Here is a 27585-nt window from a genome sequence, read left to right as displayed (position 1 = left end):
TTTAATGAAGATCTGGTTATGATTGAGGGGATGGGAGGAGGGGAGAGTTTACCTGGAGTTTACCTGGAGAGAGTTCCAGGGGTCAACGCCCCCGCGGCCCAGTCTGTGACCAGGCCTCCTGGTGGATCAGAGCCTGATCAACCAGGCTGTTGCTGCTGGCTGCACGCAAACCAACGTACGAGCCACAGCCCGGCTGGTCAGGAACCGACTTTAGGTGCTTGTCCAGTGCCAGCTTGAAGACTGCCAGGGGTCTGTTGGTAATCCCCCTTATGTATGCTGGGAGGCAGTTGAACAGTCTCGGGCCCCTGACACTTATTGTATGGTCTCTTAACGTGCTAGTGACACCCCTGCTTTTCATTGAGGGGATGTTGCATCGTCTGCCAAGTCTTTTGCTTTCGTAGTGAGTGATTTTCGTGTGCAAGTTCGGTACTAGTTCCTCTAGGATTTTCCAGGTGTATATAATCATGTATCTCTCCCGCCTGCGTTCCAGGGAATACAGGTTCAGGAACCTCAAGCGCTTCCAGTAATTGAGGTGTTTTATCTCAGTTACGCGCGCCGTGAAGGTTCTCTGTACATCTTCTAGGTCAGCAATTTCACCTGCCTTGAAAGGTGCTGTTAGTGTGCAGCAATATTCCAGCCTAGATAGAACAAGTGACCTGAAGAGTGTCATCATGGGCTTGGCCTCCCTAGTTTTGAAGGTTCTCATTATCCATCCTGTCATTTTTCTAGCAGATGCGATTGATACAATGTTATGGTCCTTGAAGGTGAGATCCTCCGACATGATCACTCCCAGGTCTTTGACGTTGGTGTTTCGCTCTATTTTGTGGCCAGAATTTGTTTTGTACTCTGATGAAGATTTAATTTCCTCGTGTTTACCATATCTGAGTAATTGAAATTTCTCATCGTTGAACTTCATATTGTTTTCTGAACTTCATATTGTGTGTCGAACTTATTGTTTAGAAGGGATATCCCCTTCCATTAGGACTTGAGGTAGCAAGTCCTTTTCTGGGGTTACTTCCCTTCTTCTTTTAATGCCACTAGGACCAGCTTGAGTCACTGGACCTCTGTCGCACAACAAATCTGTCCATAGAGCTCCGTACCTCCCATTCCTTTATTTTTTATTTTTTTTTTTTTTTTTATTATCACACCGGCCGATTCCCACCAAGGCAGGGTGGCCCGAAAAAGAAAAACTTTCACCATCATTCACTCCATCACTGTCTTGCCAGAAGGGTGCTTTACACTACAGTTTTTAAACTGCAACATTAACACCCCTCCTTCAGAGTGCAGGCACTGTACTTCCCATCTCCAGGACTCAAGTCCGGCCTGCCGGTTTCCCTGAATCCCTTCATAAATGTTACTTTGCTCACACTCCAACAGCACGTCAAGTATTAAAAACCATTTGTCTCCATTCACTCCTATCACACACGCTCACGCATGCCTGCTGGAAGTCCAAGCCCCTCGCACACAAAACCTCCTTTACCCCCTCCCTCCAACCCTTCCTAGGCCGACCCCTACCCCGCCTTCCTTCCACTACAGACTGATACACTCTTGAAGTCATTCTGTTTCGCTCCATTCTCTCTACATGTCCGAACCACCTCAACAACCCTTCCTCAGCCCTCTGGACAACAGTTTTGGTAATCCCGCACCTCCTCCTAACTTCCAAACTACGAATTCTCTGCATTATATTCACACCACACATTGCCCTCAGACATGACATCTCCACTGCCTCCAGCCTTCTCCTCGCTGCAACATTCATCACCCACGCTTCACACCCATATAAGAGCGTTGGTAAAACTATACTCTCATACATTCCCCTCTTTGCCTCCAAGGACAAAGTTCTTTGTCTCCACAGACTCCTAAGTGCACCACTCACTCTTTTTCCCTCATCAATTCTATGATTCACCTCATCTTTCATAGACCCATCCGCTGACACGTCCACTCCCAAATATCTGAATACGTTCACCTCCTCCATACTCTCTCCCTCCAATCTGATATTCAATCTTTCATCACCTAATCTTTTTGTTATCCTCATAACCTTACTCTTTCCTGTATTCACCTTTAATTTTCTTCTTTTGCACACCCTACCAAATTCATCCACCAATCTCTGCAACTTCTCTTCAGAATCTCCCAAGAGCACAGTGTCATCAGTAAAGAGCAGCTGTGACAACTCCCACTTTGTGTGTGATTCTTTATCTTTTAACTCCACGCCTCTTGCCAAGACCCTCGCATTTACTTCTCTTACAACCCCATCTATAAATATATTAAACAACCACGGTGACATCACACATCCTTGTCTAAGGCCTACTTTTACTGGGAAAAAATTTCCCTCTTTCCTACATACTCTAACTTGAGCCTCACTATCCTCGTAAAAACTCTTCACTGCTTTCAGTAACCTACCTCCTACACCATACACTTGCAACATCTGCCACATTGCCCCCCTATCCACCCTGTCATACGCCTTTTCCAAATCCATAAATGCCACAAAGACCTCTTTAGCCTTATCTAAATACTGTTCACTTATATGTTTCACTGTAAACACCTGGTCCACACACCCCCTACCTTTCCTAAAGCCTCCTTGTTCATCTGCTATCCTATTCTCCGTCTTACTCTTAATTCTTTCAATTATAACTCTACCATACACTTTACCAGGTACACTCAACAGACTTATCCCCCTATAATTTTTGCACTCTCTTTTATCCCCTTTGCCTTTATACAAAGGAACTATGCATGCTCTCTGCCAATCCCTAGGTACCTTACCCTCTTCCATACATTTATTAAATAATTGCACCAACCACTCCAAAACTATATCCCCACCTGCTTTTAACATTTCTATCTTTATCCCATCAATCCCGGCTGCCTTACCCCCTTTCATTTTACCTACTGCCTCACGAACTTCCCCCACACTCACAACTGGCTCTTCCTCACTCCTACAAGATGTTATTCCTCCTTGCCCTATACACGAAATCACAGCTTCCCTATCTTCATCAACATTTAACAATTCCTCAAAATATTCCTTCCATCTTCCCAATACCTCTAACTCTCCATTTAATAACTCTCCTCTCCTATTTTTAACTGACAAATCCATTTGTTCTCTAGGCTTTCTTAACTTGTTAATCTCACTCCAAAACTTTTTCTTATTTTCAACAAAATTTGTTGATAACATCTCACCCACTCTCTCATTTGCTCTCTTTTTACATTGCTTCACCACTCTCTTAACTTCTCTCTTTTTCTCCATATACTCTTCCCTCCTTGCATCACTTCTACTTTGTAAAAACTTCTCATATGCTAACTTTTTCTCCCTTACTACTCTCTTTACATCATCATTCCACCAATCGCTCCTCTTCCCTCCTGCACCCACTTTCCTGTAACCACAAACTTCTGCTGAACACTCTAACACAACATTTTTAAACCTACCCCATACCTCTTCGACCCCATTGCCTATGCTCTCATTAGCCCATCTATCCTCCAATAGCTGTTTATATCTTACCCTAACTGCCTCCTCTTTTAGTTTATAAACCTTCACCTCTCTCTTCCCTGATGCTTCTATTCTCCTTGTATCCCATCTACCTTTTACTCTCAGTGTAGCTACAACTAGAAAGTGATCTGATATATCTGTGGCCCCTCTATAAACATGTACATCCTGAAGTCTACTCAACAGTCTTTTATCTACCAATACATAATCCAACAAACTACTGTCATTTCGCCCTACATCATATCGTGTATACTTATTTATCCTCTTTTTCTTAAAATATGTATTACCTATAACTAAACCCCTTTCTATACAAAGTTCAATCAAAGGGCTCCCATTATCATTTACACCTGGCACCCCAAACTTACCTACCACACCCTCTCTAAAAGTTTCTCCTACTTTAGCATTCCTTTATGATTTGTCTAAAATGGGCCACAACATTGTCATTGTAATAGTCACCAGCACGGCTTGCAATATCTGTGTTAGGGTGATTTTCATCCATAAAGGTTTGCAGTTCAACCCACTCTGCACACATTTCCTTAATTTTTGAAGTAGGCACAATGGATTCCACAACTGGCATAGGCTTCTCAGGGTTAGTCCCAAACCTTTCAAAATTTTTCTTAATTTCCATACTAATTCTCACCCTTTTTACCACAGGGTTGGCACTAGAAGCTTTCTTGGGGCCCATGGTGACTTATTTTGCAGAAACAAGCAACAAAAACACTGTGATAATATGGAATGTACCGAATGCATCCTTAGATGTGAGCACACTGGCTGGCTTGTAAACACTGGCACGCACGGGGCAGTTCAGGCCACACGTGGACACGTCTTGGATGAATCGCGTGTGGCGGGTTTTTTAACAAGTGGCGAGGCAAAATTTTTGCGTTAAAATGTATCGAATACCGGATTTAACGGATACCGATGCCATCGAATACCGGGGGTCCACTGTACCTCTATAACAAGCAATGCCCTAAAATAATTAAACAGATCACAGCTAAGAGACTGAACAGTCCCTGGCTAACACCAAGCATCCTCAAATCCATAAATATAAAGCACCAGTATGAAAAACAGTACAGAATGGGTCACATAACCAGAGCCCAACCAAAACGTTACTCATCTATCCTAACCAGCCTGATAAGAAAGGCAAAAAAGTTGTATTATGAGAACACATTATCCAACTTAAAAGATGATATAAAAAAGACCTGGAACACCCTATCTGAAATTCTAGGAACAAAAAAGTTATCAGGAAACAGAACAATCACACTAACAAAACCAGATGAACCCCTACTCCCACCTACTGAAACAGCAAACAGACTCAATGTTTTCTTCTCCACCATAGGAAAACACCTTGCGGGTAAAATCCCAAGCTCAAATACCCCACCCAATGACTACCTCACTGGCACCTACCCAAACACACTATTCCTAGCTCCGACCAACCCAGCAGAAGTCTCACTTATTATCAACACACTAAAGAACAAGACAGGAGATTTAAATACCTTACCACTCTTTACATATAAAAAAGCTTCACAAGTGCTGTCACCAATTATTGCAACACACTTTAATAAAATCCATCGAATCCTCTACCTTCCCTACAGTTCTCAAAATAGCGAGGGTCACCCAGATACATAAAGGAGGAGATCAAGCAGACTTGAATAACTATAGGCCAATATCCAACTTACACCCTCTCTCTAAAATCTTTGAAAAACTAATTCATAAGCAAATCTATTCCTACCTCATCTCCCACAACATACTCAACCCCTGTCAGTTTGGGTTCAGGCCTAATAAAAATACAAATGATGCTATTATACACTTGCTAACACAAATATACACTGCACTCGAGAAAAAAGAAGTCCCATTGGAGATCTTCAATGATTTACATAAAGCTTTTGACACAGTTGACCATGATTTGCTGCACATAACATTATAACACTATGGTATAAGAGGGCACTCCCTCAACTACCTAAAGTCATACCTTAGCAACAGAAGCCAATATGTGAACACAAATGGAGCACTCTTCCACACAGCCAATTACAGTTGGTGTCCCACAGGGAAGTGTCCTTGGCCCTCTTCTCTTTCTCATTTACATAAATGACCTACCAAATGCTTCGCAATTACTCAAACCCACACTATTTGCAGATGACAATACATATGTCTTCTCTCACCCGAGCCCAGTCATGCTAGCCAATACTGTAAATACTGAATTACAGAAAATATCTACCTGGATGAAGACTAACAAACTTACACTAAACATTGACAAAACCTACTTCATTCAGTTTGGTAACAGAGCTACAGATGTTCCTCTTAACATAATGATAAACGGATCACCTATCACAAAGCTAACAGAGGGAAAATTCTTAGGAATCCACCTTGACAATAGACTCAAATTTCAAACACATGTACAACAAATTTCCAAGAAAATTTCCAAGACCGTAGGCATACTATCGAAGATACGGTACTATGTTCCACAGTCAACCCTCCTGGCCCTATATCACTCTCTTATTTACCCCTATCTCACCTATGGAATTTGTGCATGGGACTCAACAACAATTAACCATCTCAGACCACTAATTACCCAACAAAAGGCTGCAGTCAGAATGATAACAAATTCCCACTACAGGAAGCACACTCCACCAATATTCAAAACACTAAACCTACTCACCATACAAAGCATCCATACTTATTACTGCACCTATTACATACACAGAACACTTAACTCTGATATTAACCCTCCCCTCAAACATCTCCTTGCCAACCTCAACAGAACACACGACCATAACACAAGGCACAGATCACTCTTTGATGTTCCTCGTGTCCATCTCACGCTATGCAAAAACTCAATGCACATAAAAGGCCCTAAAATCTGGAATTCATTACGTGTAAATATAAAAGAAACACTACCTGTTTATAAATTCAAGTCTCTTCTCAAAGATCACTTACTCACCCAAAACGAAATAAATACTGAATAACTGAACCTCATAAATGTATAACCTGTGACCCTATCAAACTATGTTTTTTTTTTAATTACATTACCTAACAGAATACATACTCCATTCTCTTGAATGCACAGTAACTCATCTAATGACCATATGACCTGTTTCTGCACTACAAATCATTGATTTTACTTGATCTGATTCGATTATATTATACACTGTTATGCTACAAATTTGTACAACTTTAATGCTTCTTGTCTGAAATACTCATTTGTACTTCATGTTGTAATTTGTTTACTGTAATTTTACCACTGAATATATCACTGCTTAGTTAATCTTAAGTTAATTTTAAGCCAGCCCATAATGCTCTGCATACAAGGGGCTTTTGGCATGTACTGTACATCCAATCACTATATTTCTTTGTACAACTATGTATCATGTCCAAATAAAAAATAAATAAATAAATAAATAAATGTTAACCCATTCATGACTGCATATTGGAAATAATGGAAATAAGTTGCTCTGTCTGACTTTTTTGGGTTATCCTAGTTCTTTACACATATGCTGATATGTATGATGATCTATGTAACTGTATTTGTGTTAACCTGAATAAACTTACTATTGGAGTGGCCAGTCAAACAGGTATTGGACGGTGACGTCATTTGTTTACTTTTGAACATCACCAAAGAATCGAACATTTCTCCTACTTTGAGCTCCATTTCAAGGTACTTTTTATCGTGAAACTAATCAAATTCATATCTATTTCTGTAATATATCTTCCATTCTATCAAATGAGACCAAAAAAAACGAGAATACAAGCACAAAAACCATATGAAAATACGTATACCGCTAAGGGGTGGCTAATGGCTGAGAAGTCAACTCCGTTATTTATGGTCCGAAGCATCTTTTCCTCATACATTGATAAGTTTCAATAAGATAGTCCAACAAACAACTGAGATCCAATTCCCTAGAACAAGAGCAAGAGCCCCTCACCAGCATCAAGAAACCTCCCTTGAGGCCCACTCACATCTTGAAATTTCGCTTGCATCTGGAAGCAAAAAACTGACCAAGCAGTTGCTCATATCTTGAAAAACTCACACATCGGGGCACTCGTAAGCAGAGGTGTATTTTTAAATGTTTATACAGTAGTGTACTGTATATTGTAATAAACAGAAAAAAGGAAATCAGCTCTAATATACATTATATAGATATGATTACTGGTCAGAGAGCCCGTTGTAAGTCCAAATCTTTGGTAAACGAATACATCGCTAAGTGATGGGAGGCTGTAATAACAATACTCACTAGGAAGATAGGATGCATGGTGGTGTCAGAACAATCAAACTGTTGGTGGTGGTGTGTGAATGCAGCCATGCTAGAGGTGGTGATGGTGGCACCATTCATCGTAAGTTGTACATCTTGTGTGGTACCTTCCTCCAGGCCCAGCAGCAGTGTACAGTGTCCACGACAACTACCAGCATTGAGTGTCAGAGGTAATTGTTGTTCTTGGTTGTCACTCATCTCAGTGCATTCTCCTACAGCATGGCCCCTGAGTGCACCACAAAATATTGTTAAATGGGTGAATTTCTTCTGTAAAGATGGCTATTGAGTGAGTGATGGTGAAAGTCCTTCTTCAGGATGGAAAACAATTCTGGTAAGATAGTTACTGAGCCATGGTGAATGTGGAAATTTATTCATACCAAAAAAAATCTGTTGCCTGATTTGATGTAAATAATTTAGTGTCAAGGTTGTGGGGACCCTTAATACATACTTGCCATGACAATAACATTAGATAATTGTGAAAAACAGTGTGCAAATTGATAGTTACATCTTAAGGATATTTTAGGTAGGCTTAAATTGTTAGTAAATAATATTAGAATTAATAATGTAGCCTTAGATTTTAATATTATGATATATTAGGTAAGGAGGTTAGGTTATTGTGAAAGCTAGCATCTCTTTGTACAAGCGAGGTAGTATAACCTCGATAAGTTGTCAGGCAAAGCACTACCTACCCAACAACACAGGAGTTGTATACAATACCGATAGGTTGGCAGATAAGACACATAGGCAACATTTAGGCAACTTTATTCCGAAACGTTTCGCCTACACAGTAGGCTTCTTCAGTCGAGTACAGAAAGTAGGCGGGAGCAGTAGAGATGTGAAGATGATGTAATCAGTCCATCACCCTTGAAGTCGTAGATTTGAGGTTGTCAGTCCCTCAGCCTGGAGAAGTTCTGTTCCAAAGTCTGGAACTAACTGAAGATCAAGCGACAGTGTTGAGACTTAAATACTGTCGGAAGGAGAGGTGCAGAGTAGTAGTAGTGAGAATGTAGCCACTTAGAGGTCATGTCCCTCTCAGATCAAACAGTTCTCACTTGAAAAAGTTGTCCGAGGTGTTTTCTCTTCTGTACCAAGATGCCATTGTGTTGCAGTGTCTGACAGAGTGATTATCAAATGGTATGACCTCTCAGTGGCTACATTCTCACTACTACTACTCTTCACCTCTCCTTCCAACAGTATTTAAGTCTCAACACTGTCGCTTGATCTTCAGTTAGTTCCAGACTTTGGAACAGAACTTCTCCAGGCTGAGGGACTGACAACCTCAAATCTACGACTTCAAGGGTGATGGACTGATTACATCGTCTTCACATCTCTACTGCTCCTGCCTACTTTCTGTACTCGACTGAAGAAGCCTACTGTGTAGGCGAAACGTTTCGGAATAAAGTTGCCTAACTGTTGCCTATGTGTCTTATCTACCAACACAGGAGTCACATGATCTCATCATCTACCCATCTTCGTCCCAATATGTTGTTCTTCAGGGTTCCATGTGCCACTCACACCTCACTCTCTGCCTATATATACAGTGGAACCTCAGGTTACAAATTTAATCCATTCCGTGGACTTGTTCATATCCTGATTTGTTTGTATGTTGGGTCAATTTTCCTTATTTAAATTAACTGAAATGCAATTAATTCATTCCAGCTGAATTCCTGCTCTCAGGAGGCATTTATTTATTTATTTATTTATTTTATTTTATGTCTTTGCAAACAATACATTGAGATTTTGTATTTACAATAGTGGGTTGCAATGCAAAGAGAACCTCTATTATGCCCAGGCATTATGGGCCAACTTAACATTATTGGCTTAGAGACTACTTAACACTAAGGATTATATCATAGTTGGACAGTAGGATAGTAATTATTTCATAGTTGTACAGTAGATTATTAATTATAAGTGAATCTAATTTGTACAAGACAAAAAATATATTCATAGTATATTCAAAAATGCTTTTTGTGAAAACAATGATTCAATTATATTCCTGTCAACAATGGATAAAAGGTTCAAAGTGATTGTTGAAGTTATGATGTGGGAGTACATAAGTGAGTATGTCTGTACTGAGTATTTAGCATTTAGTCTAGGGCGATTAAGTGGCTTTTGAGAAGAGTCTTAAATTGATTTTCTGACCGGGTTACTTTAATATCTTCTGGTAATGAATTCCATATTTTGGGGCCCTTTATGTGCATAAAGGAGCACGTACAAGTCATCGTGCAAAACAATGAAATCAAAGAAACACGTTTGCTAGGAAAACCAGGTAGTAAACACAGTATAATGATCAGACTTCATTCATATGACAAAAGAAAGGACCTAATTAAATCAGCAATTACAATGAAAAATGGAGTGTACATAAATGAGTGTCAAACAAGAAAATGTCAAAACCTTCTGTTCAGGCTGAGGAAACTTAAACAGGAAAACAAAATACATCAGTGTTTCACGCGAGATGGGAAAATACTAGTAAGGAAAACATCAACAGGACAACAATATACCATCACAAACGAACATGATTTCTCTACCTTCCTTAGAAAAGCTGACATTTCTGTAACAGATTAGATAAGTGCCCTTAATACATATATACGTGTGGTGCATATAGTGTACGTTACTATTATATTGTGCATTATTATTTTTTATTTTTCATCACTAGCTAATGCCAACTACCTCCAATACTTTATACTTCTTTGTTACTGCAATTAATTGCTCATAATTTTGTGTTACAAGTCAAATCTTACTCCAAATTAATATTATTCATCGTTCTTACCTGCCCATTTAATTTTGTTTACCACTACTTGTTTTAGTCGCCTTTTATTGTGTTTGCAATTAGTGTATATTCCAATTACTTTTTTGCAAGTCCCAAAACTATCTTTTGCTAGGTAGTACCAACTACCTCATATTTTTTTTACTTTTTATTGTGCAATACACTGCTCAACTTATTTAATATTACAAATCAGATCTTACTTCTAAACCAATATTATTTCATAGTGACTATCTGTCCATTGAACTTTGTTTACCATTGCTTAATTTAGTCCCTTATATATTTTCTCCTTTATTTTAGCTTTATATAACTACCTTAGTTCATATATTCACAATTGTTAAAATAATCAAGGTGCTATTCTCAGGTGCTAAAGTGTAATAAGTTCACTATTTTGCCATTATATTCCAAAACTTATTTATTTGATTACCACTTTATTGTTCACTACAACTTATATTAGTCCCTTTTATATTTTTTCCCTAATTCTAACTTTAAAGAATTACCTTTAAAGTACTACCTACTATCATATTCCCAAGTTTCATTATTTGATCATCACTTTATTTGTTCACCACAAATTATTTTAGTCCCTTTTATATTGTCTCCTTTATTTTAGCTTTAAAAAACTACCTTAGCTCATTTTTTTACTTTTGTTAAATAATTCATGTGCTATTTTTTAGTTTAAGAATATTTACTTTGTTTTATACTTAATTCTAACTATAGATTCACTACAAATCTTATGATTACAAGCATTGATCCTGATACCAACCTCTTATTTAATGACTTAAATGAATCAAACAGTTACTGTAATTACATAAGGGAGATTACCAACAGACCCCTGGCAGTCTTCAAGCTGGCACTGGACAAGCACCTAAAGTCGGTTCCTGACCAGCCGGGCTGTGGCGCGTACGTTGGTTTGCATGCAGCCAGCAGTAACAGCCTGGTTGATCAGGCTCTGATCCACCAGGAGGCCTGGTCACAGACCGGGCCGCGGGGGCGTTGACCCCTGGAACTCTCTCCAGGTAAACTACACAGCAGAACAATCAAAGGCACTCCTCAGAGCCAACAATAACATAACTGTTTTTAACTACAATATCAGATCTTTAAGCAAGCATTACAATGACCTCATAGCATTACTAAATTCCTTGCATGCCAATATGTCCATCATTATACTAACCGAAATCTGGCTAAAGCCTGATACTACTGATGTCTATGCCATTCCTGGTTACACAGCCATACACAACTGTAAGCCAGACCAACAAGAGGGTGGCGCAGCTATATACTACTCAGACCAACTAGAATGTATCACTAATACTTGCACAAGGGATGAACATGGGGAATACTGTATATAATAGCTAAATTCAAATCCAAATACCTACAAAAACCTCTCACATTGATAAACATCTACAGAGTTCCACTGTCAAATATTAGCCGATTTAGTCAAAACCTTGGAAGTTTTTTTTTTTATATTTTATTTAAAACCATACACAAACATGAGGCACAAGAAAATTCAAACAAATATATTGCACTGAATGAAAATCCTTACATCGGATATTGAAACAATACCTATTACCATTACATTGTTAACATTATAACAACTATAACCAATACTATATCTGATGCCGAAGCTTAAACTGTCCTAAACTAGATACAAGTGTATAAGTTAACAATAGTAAAAATGCAACCTAATTCTTCATCAAATTAAGCATTCTATCTCTTAATTAGCTCGGAATTGATATACAGGAAGGCCCCGCTTTACGGCGTTTCACTTTACGGCATTCCGCTAATACGGACATTTCAAATTATGACCAAAACTCTCTATACGGCTCCCCCCACCTGACTTTCTAATACGGTCACCGTGCCCCACCCTGTTTGTTTACATTCTCCATGAGCTCAGTAAGCACTAAGTCTCTCCATTTTGTCTGGAAACTCCAAAATTTCAAATGTTTTTAAAAGTTATTTCATATTTTATATATACTCTGATAATTATACTTATGTATACCTGTACCTAAATAAACTTACATACATCGAGTCATTTAAATGTCGTATATTACGTTAATATACACATTTTCATTAATCCATCCATGATATTTTTTTCAAAATTATATAATAAACACGATGCATAACATATAAATAAGATAAATACACCCCACAGTAGAATAAATAAACATAAATGTGAGATGTGAGCAGACGACTTCCACAAGTGACCCCATAATAACAATAGTCACCGAGTCTCATTAAATGTCGTATATTACGGTAATATACACATTTTCATTAATCCATCCATGATATTTTTTTCAAAATTATATAATAAACACGATGCATAACATATAAATAAGATAAATACACCCCACAGTAGAATAAATAAACATAAATGTGAGATGTGAGCAGACGACTTCCACAAGTGACGCCATAATAACAATAGTCACCGAGTCTCATTAAATGTCGTATATTACGGTAATATGCACATTTTCATTAATCCATCCATGATATTTTTTTCAAAATTATATAATAAACACGATGCATAACATATAAATAAGATAAATACACCCCACAGTAGAATAAATAAACATAAATGTGAGCTGTGGTAGCAGACGACTTCCACAAGTGGTGATAATTTCAATAGTCACCGAGTCTCATTAAATGTCGTATATTGCGGTAATATACACATTTTCATTAATCCATCCATGATATTTTTTTCAAAATTATATAATAAACACGATACATAACATAAAAAGATGATAAATACACCCCACAATAGAATAAATAAACATAAATATAAGATGTGGGAGCCTGGTTTGTTTACATAACTCTGCGCCTGTTACCTCTCATGTACTCATTCTTTCTCTCTCTCATTTATTCGTTTTATCTCATTTACTTACTCCTGACCCTACATTAAGACTACAAATATTTTAAGGTAAGTAATGAGTGAACTGTATATACATTTTATCGCTCTGGGATGCTTAAATATCATAGAATAGTATGTGTGGGTGGGGTGGCCTGGTGAGGTAGCCTGGCTATTACAATACATACCACACTTGATTTCTTACAATAAATACTACTTGTCTCACCCTAGATTAAGACTATAAATATTTTAAGGTAAGTAATGAGTGCACTATGTGTGTATTGTACTTTTTTATTGTTTTTTGATGCCTGGTTCTATTGCTAACATAATATATGTTAGTGTAAACTTGTTATCTAAGTGTTTGTATGCATTTGTAAGTGGAAAAAAAGGGTGTTCCACTTTACGGCGGTTTCCGCTTTACGGCGGTAGCCTGGAACCTAACCCGCCGTATAAGTGGGGCCTTCCTGTATGTACAGTACAATTATCCTTCATTATTTTTTTTTTTTTCAAATTCCTTCTGCTCTGAACACAAAAAAGGAATATAGAATAAGAATGGACCTACATAAATTTAGAAACCTCATATGCAAACCACTACACTAATCAGCACAGGTCTATTGATACATCACTTTCTTTATGAGAATACGTTCAAATTTTTTCCAATAAATTGCTTGCCATAAAAACATTGAACCACCTTGTTATAATAAATAGTCTTGTAATGTCAAGAAGCATTACACCATTATCATAAGTTATACCATCTACCTAAGCCTAGTATTCCTACTACAATATGATTATCGTAACAAACCATAAATTTACCAAAAACACACTAGCTATTCTAAATCATTGATGTACATATTTACAACGAATAAAAAACAATAAAAAGGAAATCGCACTCTTCTCATTCTAAATATTTCTGACTGTCAGTTCTCCTACATGTGCTAAACAAAGGAATTTTAATATAAAACATACTGACATATTTAACACATTCACATCCACCTTCAATTATAATGATACCTCCATTCAACCAAGAATAATGCATTCACCTGTATTAACTCGAAGAGTACAGAAAATTTTCCGTTAACAAATCTTAGCCATATTCAACATATTGCCTCCTTCGATAAATACATTAAAAGGAAAAAACAACCTTAAAATATCAAACCTACCTATTTTCTAATTTACACCATTTAAGTTGTGCTTTACATAAGAAAAAACTTTGTAATTAAACTGAAAATAAAGATCTTTTTACCATTTACAATTGAATCAAAATCATTAAAGACACCTATAACATATTTGAATCTCATTGAAAAATTTCATCATAAAGTCCTTGAAATGATTTATACATGAAAAATAATAATATGCAATCGTAGTGCAACACACTTCCAAATGATAACTGTGTAGTACCTGAAACCCTCAGGGCAATAACCCTATTGCCCCTAGATATTCAAAACTCAATTATACATCCATAAAAACAACTCTCCATGCTCACTCCCCATTCTAGGAAAATAGCCCGTTGTATCCCCTTACCCACTTTGCAAATCCCATAAATCCCTTAATGTGAAATTTCTATAACCCTCACTAAAATCTCTCTCCCATCTCCCTCCATACACCCCTTTATTCCTACACTGTGTCCTATAAAAAGTTGCTGCCAACGCATTAATTCTTGCACGCACGTCCGCCTCCCTCATAGCCCATATCATATACAGTGGACCCCCGCATAACGATTACCTCCAAATGTGACCAATTATGTAAGTGTATTTATGTAAGTGCATTTGTACGTGTATGTTTGGGGGTCTGAAATGGACTAATCTACTTCACAATATTTCTTATGGGAACAAATTCGGTCAGTACTGGCACCTGAACATACTTCTGGAGTGAAAAAATATCGTTAACCGGGGGTCCACTGAATATATAATCCGTAATCATATACCCAATCGCATTCTCAACCCTTTTATTCACCCCAGTTATATCTAAACTTAAAATCCTCAAGACCTGCAAACCCCCTCCCAAACCCCCTCCCCCCACTAACCTTAAAACCTTACCCATCCAAACCCTTATGAGTTCAATACAATCGCAAAAATACACCGTATGATAAATAGTCGCCAATCCTCCACAATCCTTGCATTCCCCATCCTCTCGTATTCTCTTATAGAATAAAACCATTCCTGACGGCAAGATTCCATGTAAAAATCTATACATAACTTCTCTGACTTTAGGTTTTAAACGCAATTTGTTTAAACGCCCCCAAATATTACGCCAATCATACATCGGATAAACTCCTTCTACCGCCGCTACCATAGCCTTACCATTTACCCTATCAAGATTTCTCAATTTAATATGTGAAGGATCCCTCACGTTTATGAAGACCCGTAACATTGCCTCACCTATCATGAACTCCCTACCCCCCCACCACCGTCGCGTATCCTGATGTATCCTATGAAGTCCGTCTTCTTTCGCCCCCCCCCCCCTCCCGCTTATAACTACATTTTAAATACATACTTATTATCCTCTTTTCGACATCTATAAGACCCAGCCCTCCATGGCCAACCGGAAGTGTGACAACCGCTCTACTTAACCATTCGCTCCCTGTTCCCCAAATGAATCTAAAAACACTTTTTTGTAACCTTTTTAACTCACAACGAAGTATCAGAAATATTACTGTAACATGCAATAGTTTACTATATAATAGCACATTTGATGTAATCACCCTTTGTTGCAAACTTAAATTAGCAGCTCTTAACCCTTTGACTGTTTTCGACGTATAAATACGTCTTACGAGCCAATGTTTCTGACGTATATATACTCAATAATTCTAGCGGCTTCAAATCAAGTGGGAGAAAGCTGGTAGGCCCACATGTGAGAGAATGGGTCTGTGTGGTCAGTGTGCACCACATAAAAAAAATCCTGCAGCACACATTGCGTAATGAGAAAAAAAAAACTCGGATCGTTTTTTTGGATTAAAACGCCGACTTTGAGGTGTATTTTCGTATAGTATTTATCGTTGTATTCGCGTTTTCATGGTCTTAGGTGATAAAATGGAAAACATATTACAGAAATAGAGATGATTTTCATTACTTTTACGATGAAAACGACCTTGAAACTGAGCTCAAAGTAGCGGAAATGTTCGATTTTTACCAATGTTCAAGAGTAAATAAATCACACCACACGTCCAATACACGTCAACTGGGGAGTCTAATATTCTTTCACTAGTGCACTGATATTATTTATACCATTTTTACAATAATGCAGTCGTCTGCATAACAGTAAATTTTGTATTTTTTTGTATGAATAAAAAATCAAAATAGAAAGCAATAATAATATAAGAGGGGCCTAGAGATGTGACTAATGAACAGAGCATATGTTATTTTAGTGCCACGAATGTCTACCTTGTTTATTCTGGACCCTATTTTGAAATTGGCATCTTTTTTATTTTGTGTGAAATTGGCCAAATTGCCAATTTCTGACCACCATATTGGGTAGTCCAAATTAGTAAATGGGAGGTTTCTTGTACTCAGCTGATAGATAAAATGGAGTTCTAAAGAAATAGCTATGAGTTTGGTCAACTGGAACAAGGGAATTGGCTGAAAATAGGGCTCAAAGTCGGCAAAATCGCCGATACGCATATGTCGCAGAGACCGCTAACTTCGCGGGAGCATAATTCCACGAGTTTTCGACCAAATTTCGAACTTTTGGTGTCATTACCATCGGGAAAAGATTCTCTATCATTTCATAAGAAAAAATAATTTTTTTTTTTTCAAAAATTGAGCGACATAGAAAGAGTTTCAGAGAGGGGCCTGAAACAGTCAAAGGGTTAAACCACTGAGGCGCTTCAGAACACCATCAACGATACGCACGGAATTTATTTGTTGTGCTAACTTGGTATCACTTACATAAACGATCCCACATATCTTTATTTGGTCCACCCTTTCCCACCTTTCAGCAACCATTCCTTCCTCACGTGACCCTTTTCCAAGATTCATATACAGTGGACCCCCGGTATTCGATATTAATCCGTTCCTGAGAGCTCATCGAATACCGATAATATCGAAAACCGAATCAATTTTCCTCATAAGAAATAATGAAAATCAAATTAATCCGTGCAAGACACCCAAAAGTATGAAAAAAAAATTTACTACATGAAATATTAAGTTTAATGCAGTAGAATAATTACAATAACAATAAAATAATTGACACTTACCTTTAATGAAGATCTGGTGATGATTGATGGGATGGAAGGAGGGGAGAGGTGTTAGTGTTTAGAAGGGGAATCCCCTTCCATTAGGACTTGAGGTAGCAAGTCCTTTTCCAGGGTTACTTCCCTTCTTCTTTTAATGCCACTAGGACCAGCTTGAGAGTCACTGGACCTCTGTCGCACAACAAATCTGTCCATAGAGCTCTGTACCTCCCGTTCCTTTACGATTTGTGTAAAATGGGCCACAACATTGTCATTGTAATAGCTGTGTTAGGGTGATTTTCATCCATAAAGGTTTGCACTTCAACCCACTGTGCACACATTTCCTTAATTTTTGAAGTAGGCACAATGTATTCCACAACTGGTATAGGCTTCTCAGGGTGAGCCCCAAACCCTTCAAAATCTTTCTTAATTTCCATACTAATTCTCACCCTTTTTACCACAGGGTTGGCACTAGAAGCTTTCTTGGGGACCATGGTGACTTATTTTGCAGAAACAAGCACCAAACACAGTGATAATATGGATAATATGGAATGTACCGAATGTATCCTTAGATGCACACACACTGGCTGGCTTGTAAACACTGGCACACAAGGAGCAGTTCAGGCCACATGTGGACAGGTCTCGTACGAATTGTATCGAATACCGGGTTTTCAATCGAATACCGAGGAAAATTTTTGCGATATAATGCATCGAATACCGGATTTATTGAATACCGATGCCATCGAATACCGGGGGTCCACTGTACTTTGTTTTCCCCGTATTAATCGTCATGCCAGAAGCCTTTTCAAAAACTTCACTAACTTTTCTACCCGAAGCAAATTCATGTTTTCTCTCACCAAAATCGTCGTATCGTCGACATATCCAACAATGCCCGCTCCCCCACCCCTTACATTACCCATCCCATTTGCTTCCAATAAAACCCTTATCCCTCTATAAAAGGGATCTTGAAAACAAGCAAAAAAAATTTGTGAAAGGGGACAACCTTGACGCAAACCCCTTCCCATCTGAATTCGATCTCCCAACCTCCCATTCACCTGCACACGCAAGGTTGCCTCCTGATACATTAATTTGGCCCATGATATAATTTCAGCCCCAAACCCCTGCCATCTCATGATCTTCCATAACGTCTCCCGTTCCACACTATCATATGCCACCTCCCAATCTATAGCCAATACCCCCCAATCCCAATCTTACTCTTTCTTCAATAAAACTTCTAATCATACTGTGACCTTCATACATAGACCTGCCCGGCACCCCATATTGTCCCTTGTCAATCACTCTGCCCAGGACTTTTTTTATTCTGTTAGCCAAGATCCTTCCAAAAATTTTATAGTCCCCACATAATAATGAGATTGCACGATAATCTTTAAACGTTAATGGCTCACCTTTAGGAACTAGGACGACCACAGCCAACCTTTGTTGTTCCCCTAAAACCCCATCCCGCTTCATTATATTGAATAAACGTACCAAAAACCCCTTTAAAACGTTCCAATTTTGAAGATAAAAGTCGCTGGGCAACCCATCAATTCCTGGCGCCTTACCTAATTGCGCCCCAGATAAAGCCTCCCAAGTCTCACACTCCGTTATCGGTCCTCCCAACATCAAACGATCATGCTCCATCAGCTCACACTGCACAAACCTACCGATTGACTGCAATGCAATTTCACTTATTCCAACACTTTGCGTTTTCAATTTAACCCAAGCATCAATATACCCACTCATACCCTCCATTGTCGTCAACACCTGATTCACTCTATACCCCTGCATACCTACCTGAACATTCAACCCCATTAACTCCATTGCCTTGCAACGTCTGTGTTGATTCCTCAACACACACGCCGATGGCCGATCTCCCCACAAAACCTCTTCGATTCCCCATCAAATCTTTCGTTTTGTAAATTTCTTAGTTGCTCCTTAATTCTTTCAATTTCTATAACAGGATAATTAGCATTCGCTTGTACATAGCAGTCGCGCAACTGCCCCTCTAAATATCATTGGAAACCATACTGTAACTGATTATATCTCACCCCTTGACTAATATAATATTCCTTAATTCGCTTTTTGGCTATTGTTTCCCACCAATTAACCAAAGCCACATCTCCAGGTGCTTCAACCACTAGGCATTCCCACATATGCCCAAAAGACAAACGACTTTCCTCTCTCTTCAATAACTTTACATTCAATTTCCAAAATGATGGACCCCTCCTAGGCACACCCTCAATATCTACATCCATTACAACTCCTCTATGATCCGAAAAAACCACATTTATCACATTCACTCTCCACTGTAACCGCACAAGACATATACATTCTATCCAATCTCGTCTAATGAAAGTATGCTCCACCATGCCACCTCCCCCCCACACACATCCATTAAACCCACACTCGTCAATAAATCTCCCAGGAACCCCAAGCAACAACCCGCTCCTCGAGGCTCCACATCCTTTCGTCGTATTACACAATTCCAGTCGCCCCCTATTATTGCTACATTTGGTAAACTACGTAGATAATATACTAATACATCTTGTACAAAATGAGTTTTAAGTCGTACATCTCCCTCGGCCGGCCCATATACACATACAAAACTTATGTGTACTCTACCCCATAAACCATCCACCCTAATCACTCTCCCCTCCCCCCTTTCACTATGCCGTACTACAAACGGGCTATTTTCCTTTACCAGAATGGCGACGCCCCCTTTTAACCTCGTCGCATATTCCATATACACATTGTAACCATCCATTTCTAACTCATATCCAATTCTGTAATTGTGTTCTTGGAGAAATACCACATCCACACCTAGACGCACCAAAAATTCATTAAACCACTTTTGCTTCCAGCTGCCAGCTTCCGCTGCCAGCCAGGACACAACCCTCATCACCCACTGGCACCACCACAACACACGACAGACAACAACAAACATGGCCACCGACACAGTCCAAGATAACTCCTTCCCAGTATTTGATGCCAAGAAGATCACCGACCCAGAAATAGCTAAACTCTTTACGATTCAGAACCAAACAATCACCAAACTAACTCAAGAAATGCAGGAACTAAAAGCTAGCAATGCAGATTACCTCAACAAGATCACTGCTCTAGAACATAAATTAGACACTCTGGAACAACAAAGCAACACCCACACCCAGTCCCTAGACACCATCAACACTCTAAATGACCAAGTCACCCTACTTACTACCAACATTACAGAGGAAAGATCAAGAGTGGACCAACAACTTGCCAATGTCATAACCAACTTCCAAGACCATAATGACCAACAGCAGCTATCTGACGCTGTTGTAGTTAACAGCAAACATCTCCCACCCACAGTCACCCAAGAGACCTGCATGGAGACCACCCTACAGCTTATCAAGGACCACCTTCGCCTTAATATACGTAGTGATGACCTAAAGGATTGCAAACTGATGGGCTACCAAGCAGGTAAAAAAACAGTGCTGTTAAAATTCCAAACTAGCCTACAAAGAAACAACCTACTAAAAACATCTATTTCTATGAAAACTGATGTTTACGTCAATGAGTGCCTTACCAAAATAAGACAAAACCTTCTTTATCAGCTAAGAAAATTACGCTATGCCCAAAAAATCCACCAGTGCTTTGTGAGGGATGGAAAAATCGCAGTTAGGAAACAGCCCACTGGGAAGAGATACTTCATCTCTACAGAATATGACCTTAAAACATTCCTAAGTGAGGCTGGACTAACAGAATCAGAGTAAAGTGCAGATTATACCCACAGTCCACACTTAGTGTTATATTGTCATAAATTTGTGCCCCCCTAAAATTCTAATACCCCAACTACTTTTGATTGTCATTGTTGTATTCAACGACCATTCTACCTCATAGTTTTAATTTGTTTAATATCTACAGAATCTATCTCCTTTTTTTACAACTTACTGCATCACTGTTCCATCTTATTTTATTATAAATTAGCCATAACTTGTCCTCAATAATTCTACCTCACTTTAAGAAATACTCAATTGCCCAATTTTATTCTAAAATCCCTATTATTGCCCAATTTTGCTTTAAACTATATTGATCAAACTTATTGTAAACTTCTTTTATTGACCATTTTATTCTATACTTTTTTAAACTAGTATTTTCAACTACAACTCTTATACTATCCTGTCTACCATCTTACTAGCATATTATAACCAAGTCATTGCCATTTTTATTTTTATCATTTTTTTTTTATTATTATTCTTTTGCTACCTTAACTTGTGTATTTTATCCTGTCAATTTAAATCTAGTTATACTCTAATTCTTGTAAACAACTTATATAAGACCTTAGTGCAATTACAATTGAGAGTCTTGTGCCTTTTTTATATTATTAGATTAAACTCAGTTGTACTATAGCTCATTCTAGCTCAATACATAGTCAATACCAAATTCATTATACTAGACCATAGTGCAATTACTAGTGAGAGACTGGTGCTATTTTTAATTTGTATTTTTATATTATTAGATTAAATCTAGTTGTACTATAGCTCATTCTAGCTCAAAACATAGACTCCACAAAAGTCATTATATTAGACCTTAGTGCAATTACAAGTGAGAGTCTTGTTCTATTTTAAATTTGTATTTTTATATTACTAGTTTATACCTAGTTGTACTTTAGTTCATTCCAGCACAACACATAGACAACATCAACTTCATTATGTGTAGTAGTGACTATACTCTATATGACCAAAATACTCTAGCTATATACTTATCCAAGCTTCCCACCACTACAGATATCAGTACTAGAACTCAACACATAACTCAGGATATAAATAAGATAAGATAAGATTTCGTTCGGATTTTTAACCGCGGAGGGTTAGCCACCCAGGATAACCCAAGAAAGTCAGTGCGTCATCGAGGACTGTCTAACTTATTTCCATTGGGGTCCTCAATCTTGTCCCCCAGGATGCGACCCACACCAGTCGACTAACACCCAGGTACCTATTTGCTGCTAGGTGAACAGGACAATAGGTGTAAGGAAACGTGTCGAAATGTTTCCACCCGCAGGGAATCGAACCCGGGCCCTCCGTGTGTGAAGCGGGAGCTTTAGCCACCAGGCCACCATAATTTAAACCTAGAAGATGATTGATCACGTTGACCCTGATCTAAACCTCCATAATCTGACACCCAATCAAAACCTATTGGAAAGTAACTGCCTTTATTACACAGCATCACAAGCCAGCACTATCCTAAACAATGCTAAAAGTCTATCAGTACTTAACTACAGCATCAGGTCCTTAAGCAAACACTATGATGACCTCCTGGCACTCCTTCAATCACTAAAGACACCCTTCTCCTGCATTATTCTTACTGAGACCTGGCTTAAGCAGGACACAATAGATATCTTCCCTCTACCAGGATACACAGCAATTCACAACTGCAGACCAAACCAAGTTGGGGGTGGTATTGCAATCTATTACTCTAACCAATTATTTTATATTAGCACCACTTGCTTTAGTGATGAATATGGGGAATACATTTTTGCTAATTTTACTGTAAAAAACCTTAAGACATCTATAACAATCGGTGCCATTTACCGGATACCTCACACAAACATCCCAAATTTCAGTGAGAAATTAAAGTCACTAATAGCAAACAGACAAATGAATAAGCACCACCTTCTCTTAGCTGGAGACTTCAACATCAACCTTGGCTTACTAGATGATCAGCCTGTAACTGATTTCATCAACAATATGAACAACACACTTCTCATACCAACAATAACTAAACCAACCAGGCTCACTGAGACAAGTGCAACCATAATAGACCACATATGGACCAATATACTAGCCCCCCTTAAATCAGGGATAATCACAGATAGCACTACAGACCACTACCCTACCTTCCTCCTGACAAACATTAATAAACCACCACTTGAATACAACAAAGTCTCATTTAGACTCTATGACGAGGCCTCAATAAGGAAGTTTACAGCTGACCTAGAGATTGTTGACTGGCCTACAGAATTCTCCAAGGCCAATGGTATTGATGACTGGACAGACATTTTTCTTAACAAATTACTTAGACTATACAACAAACATTGTCCTATAAAAACGAAACAGATCACAAACAAACGGCTTGGTTGCCCATGGCTAACCAGCACCATTCTGAAATCCATTGACAAGAAACACCAATATGAAAAGCAATATAGACAGGGCTTAATACACAAAGATATTCTTAAACACTATTCATCAGTTCTCACCAAAGTAATAAAGAAAGCCAAACAACTATACTACTCCAGTAGATTCACAGACACTAGAGGAGATATAAAAAAAAGTCCTGGAAAACAATCTCTCAGATTCTAGGGACCCACAAACTGAAAAAAAACAAGAATATTGTCCTAACTAAACCTAATGAAACACCACTACATCCCACTGACACAGCTAACAAGATAAACGACTTCTTCTCAACCATAGGATCTAATCTCGCCAATAAAATCACACATACCAATGTCCATGCCGGGGACTACCTAGATGGGAATTTCCCAAATTCCTTCTATCTTGCACCAACTGAGCCCTCAGAAGTCACCAAGATTATAAAGTCACTTAAAAACAACTCAGGGAATCTGTCTAATGTCCCACCATTACTGTACAAGCGAGCAGCCCATTTCCTTTCGCATGCTATTTCATTACTTTTTAACAAGTCACTAGAAACTAGCACCTTCCCGAAACTACTCAAGACGGCAAGGGTTACACCAATACATAAAGGTGGTGACCCTACAGACTTAAACAACTATAGGCCAATATCAAACTTACCATTGCTATCCAAAATCTTTTAGAAACTTGTGCACAGGAGACTATATTCATTTATAACAGCACAAAACATACTCAACCCCTGCCAATTTGGATTTAGGAAAAATAAAAGCACTAATGATGCAATCATAAAAATGCTAGATCTGCTTTACACAGCATTGGAAAATAAGGAATATCCACTAGGAATTTTTATTGACCTAAGAAAAGCTTTTGACACAGTAGACCACGACATCCTACTCCACAAACTTGACCATTACGGTATAAGAGGCCATGTGCTTGCTTATTTCAAATCTTACCTTACTAATAGGTATCAGTATGTTACCATTAAAGACACAGCATCAACAACACAGCCACTTGATACTGGAGTTCCACAGGGAAGTGTCCTTGGTCCCCTGCTCTTCCTCATATACATCAATGATCTTCCAAACGTATCCCAACACCTGAAACCCATTCTCAACACCATTGTTAATGAGGAGCTGATCAAAATATCGACTTGGATGACAGCCAATAAACTTACGCTTAACACTGACAAAACCTACTATATTATGTTTGGTAGCAGAGCAGGAGATGCACAAATTAACATTAAGATCGACAACACTCTAATTACCAGACATAATGAGGGCAAATTCCTAGGCCTATATCTTGACAACAACCTGAATTTCAGCACCCATATCCAACACATAACCAAAAAAGTATCCAAAACAGTTGGGATCCTCTCCAAGATACGATACTACGTGCCGCAAAATGCCCTTCTCACACTATACCACTCACTTATTTATCCATACCTCACCTATGCTATTTGTGCTTGGGGATCAACTGCAGCAACACACCTAAAGCCAATAATAACCCAACAAAAAGCTGCAGTAAGAATAATCACTAAATCCCATCCCTGGCAACACACCCCCCCACTCTTCACAGATCTAAACTTACTCCCTGTTCAGTACATCCACACTTACTACTGTGCAATCTACATCTACAGGACCTTAAACTCCAATATCAACCTTGACCTAAAATGCTTTCTTGATAGTTGTGACAGAACCCACAGGCATAACACCAGACACAAACATCTCTACGACATTCCCCGTGTCCGACTAAACCTTTACAAAAATTCAATGTATGTCAAAGGCCCTAAAATCTGGAACACCCTACCTGAAAACTCTAGAACTGCAGACACATTCATCACCTTCAAAACTACCATTAGAAAACATCTTATCTCCCTGATACACCCCATCAACTAACTACACGAACACCACCTGGTGGTTCACACTTACACTCACTCACCCATTTGACCATAAACAGAAATATTAATCTCAATCTTAAAATAATGAATCCTATGATACTCCAGTACTGAAACTATGTACTGTGCCAAAACAAAAGCATTCACATTGCTAAACTCACAAACTAGTATTTAGTCACTTAGCCATAATACCAATTTACCTCATAATTTGTAATATTTTAAAATAAAGAATTAAACTAAGTCTGCCCGAAATGCCTAGCCATGCTAGGCGTTCTAGTGGTACACTCTGTAATCATTATTTAACTACATGTAAACCACACAACAACCAAATTCTGTAAATTCAACATTGTAATCTTTATAGAGAATAAACTTTGAATTGAATTGATCTCAAACCGTTAATATTTATTGTCAAAACCTTAAAGTCAATTAATGGGATTTTCCTTTCGTTCTAGGTATAGACTTTTCACTTATACATTTTACAACACCTCTATCCCTCCCTCCTTTTTTGGGAACCACCTTGATAAGCTCTTGTTTCGTGGATTCACTGTTCCCTTTCCTCTGTACCTCTGCCCAAGACTTTTTCCCTGGCCTTTGGGCAGAAGTAAGCACGTCATCTGAGTCCGATGGGGTCGCAGTTCGCTTTCGCGTCCTACCCTCCACCTGCATTGGGATTTCTTTAGTACTATCGTGATGCACCTCCACTTCTGCTACATTCACCATCATACCATGTGACACACTAGACTCAATGCTTCCATCTGTTGCCTCACCATGATGCTCAACCGATCCCAAAATTGCACCTGGATCCTCCACACGGTTGATGATCGACTCGTCTAACAAAACATCCAGTGCCTTCACTAAAGACGCCGCTACATCCTCTTCCCCCATAATGGGCAGATTCTCTTCAAATACTTTATTTATGTCCAATGACGGTGATTCTCCTCGCTGTATTGCATCCTCCAAGGCATTCTCCTGTGCTTTTTCTACCTCATCACTCCAAGATGACCGTTGTCGAGACAGGTTAGCATAAGACTGTTCTCGTCCCTCACCTTCCTCGACCTCTTCCGATTGTTGCTGTTGCGGTAGTTGGAGATTCCCACAACGCTTACCACACTGCGCCGCTATGTGGTCATACGACCCACACAGCCGACACGTACGACGTTGCCCCGCATATGTTACATATACTTGAGTTTGAAATGCTTGCAACATAACACAGGATGGTATGGGATGGCGTAAGATCATTTTGACTGAATATGTTCCTTCCAACATTCCAGCATAAGGTCCAGCGGCCCACCGACCTGCAGAGGCCATATGAACCGTACAATAATTACGTAGTTCATCTTTTATAACAAAATCAGTCGCCTCAAAAGGCACATTCCTGATTTTTACCCATGTGTAATGTCGAGATACATCATGAAGACGTACTGATACAGCGGAATTGACGGATATAATGGTCTCTTGATACTTATCAACCACCGCTTCGTAGACATTTGCTGACGTCAATTTAACGAAGATCCGTGTCGTCCCATTAAGTGCTACACCACATATCTCTTCATTTGCAATACCGTAGGTATCACGGATATTCGCCGGTAGTAACAAATCCATCGTGGCTCCCATGACAGCCCCACGGGTCAACTCAATGCAGACAGTGTTGATGCACCTGCTGCTATGCAGCGCCATGTTGGAAAATAAAGTTTTCACCAGCTAACGCCAGGGGTAGCAGCTCAAACAGGTAAACTGCGCAAAAGCCAACTCAATCAGGAGCGTCTGCGCAGCAGGTCCGCACGGCCCGGAAGCGATGCGAACAATGATCCTAGGAAGTATGATAACTGATGCACGCATGAACAAAGATCACTTACTACTCTCAGGTGACTTCAATATAAATCTCCTGCAAGACCAGGACCCACATGTTACTGAATTCACAAACACAATGAGTAACTGCATGTTGCTACCAACAGTAACAAAACCTACAAGAGTTACGGAGACTAGTGTTTCCCTACTTGACCACATCTGGACCAACACCATATCCCCTTTAAAATCATGCATAATCACAGATAATACCACAGACCACTAACC

General features: G+C 38.9%; 1 protein-coding gene across 2 annotated transcripts in view; it reads right to left on the bottom strand.

The window, feature by feature from the left end:
- Nucleotides 1-27585, bottom strand: part of LOC128688835 (transient receptor potential channel pyrexia-like) — a 69707-nt gene that overhangs the window by 28931 nt on the left and 13191 nt on the right. Inside the window, exon 2 of one of the 2 annotated variants that reach the window (XM_053776824.2) lies at nt 7702-7945. The exons of the other annotated variant lie outside the window; for it this stretch is intronic. Coding sequence (XP_053632799.2) covers nt 7702-7945 — 244 coding nt within the window. The remainder of the gene's footprint in view (nt 1-7701; nt 7946-27585) is intronic. 2 annotated transcript variants of the gene reach the window in all.

This window comes from Cherax quadricarinatus, chromosome 16 (genome assembly GCF_038502225.1).
Source record: "Cherax quadricarinatus isolate ZL_2023a chromosome 16, ASM3850222v1, whole genome shotgun sequence".
Taxonomy (NCBI): domain Eukaryota; kingdom Metazoa; phylum Arthropoda; class Malacostraca; order Decapoda; family Parastacidae; genus Cherax; species Cherax quadricarinatus.
The sequence above is the reverse complement of the archived record's forward strand: the minus strand, read 5'-3'. Positions and strand labels throughout refer to the sequence as shown.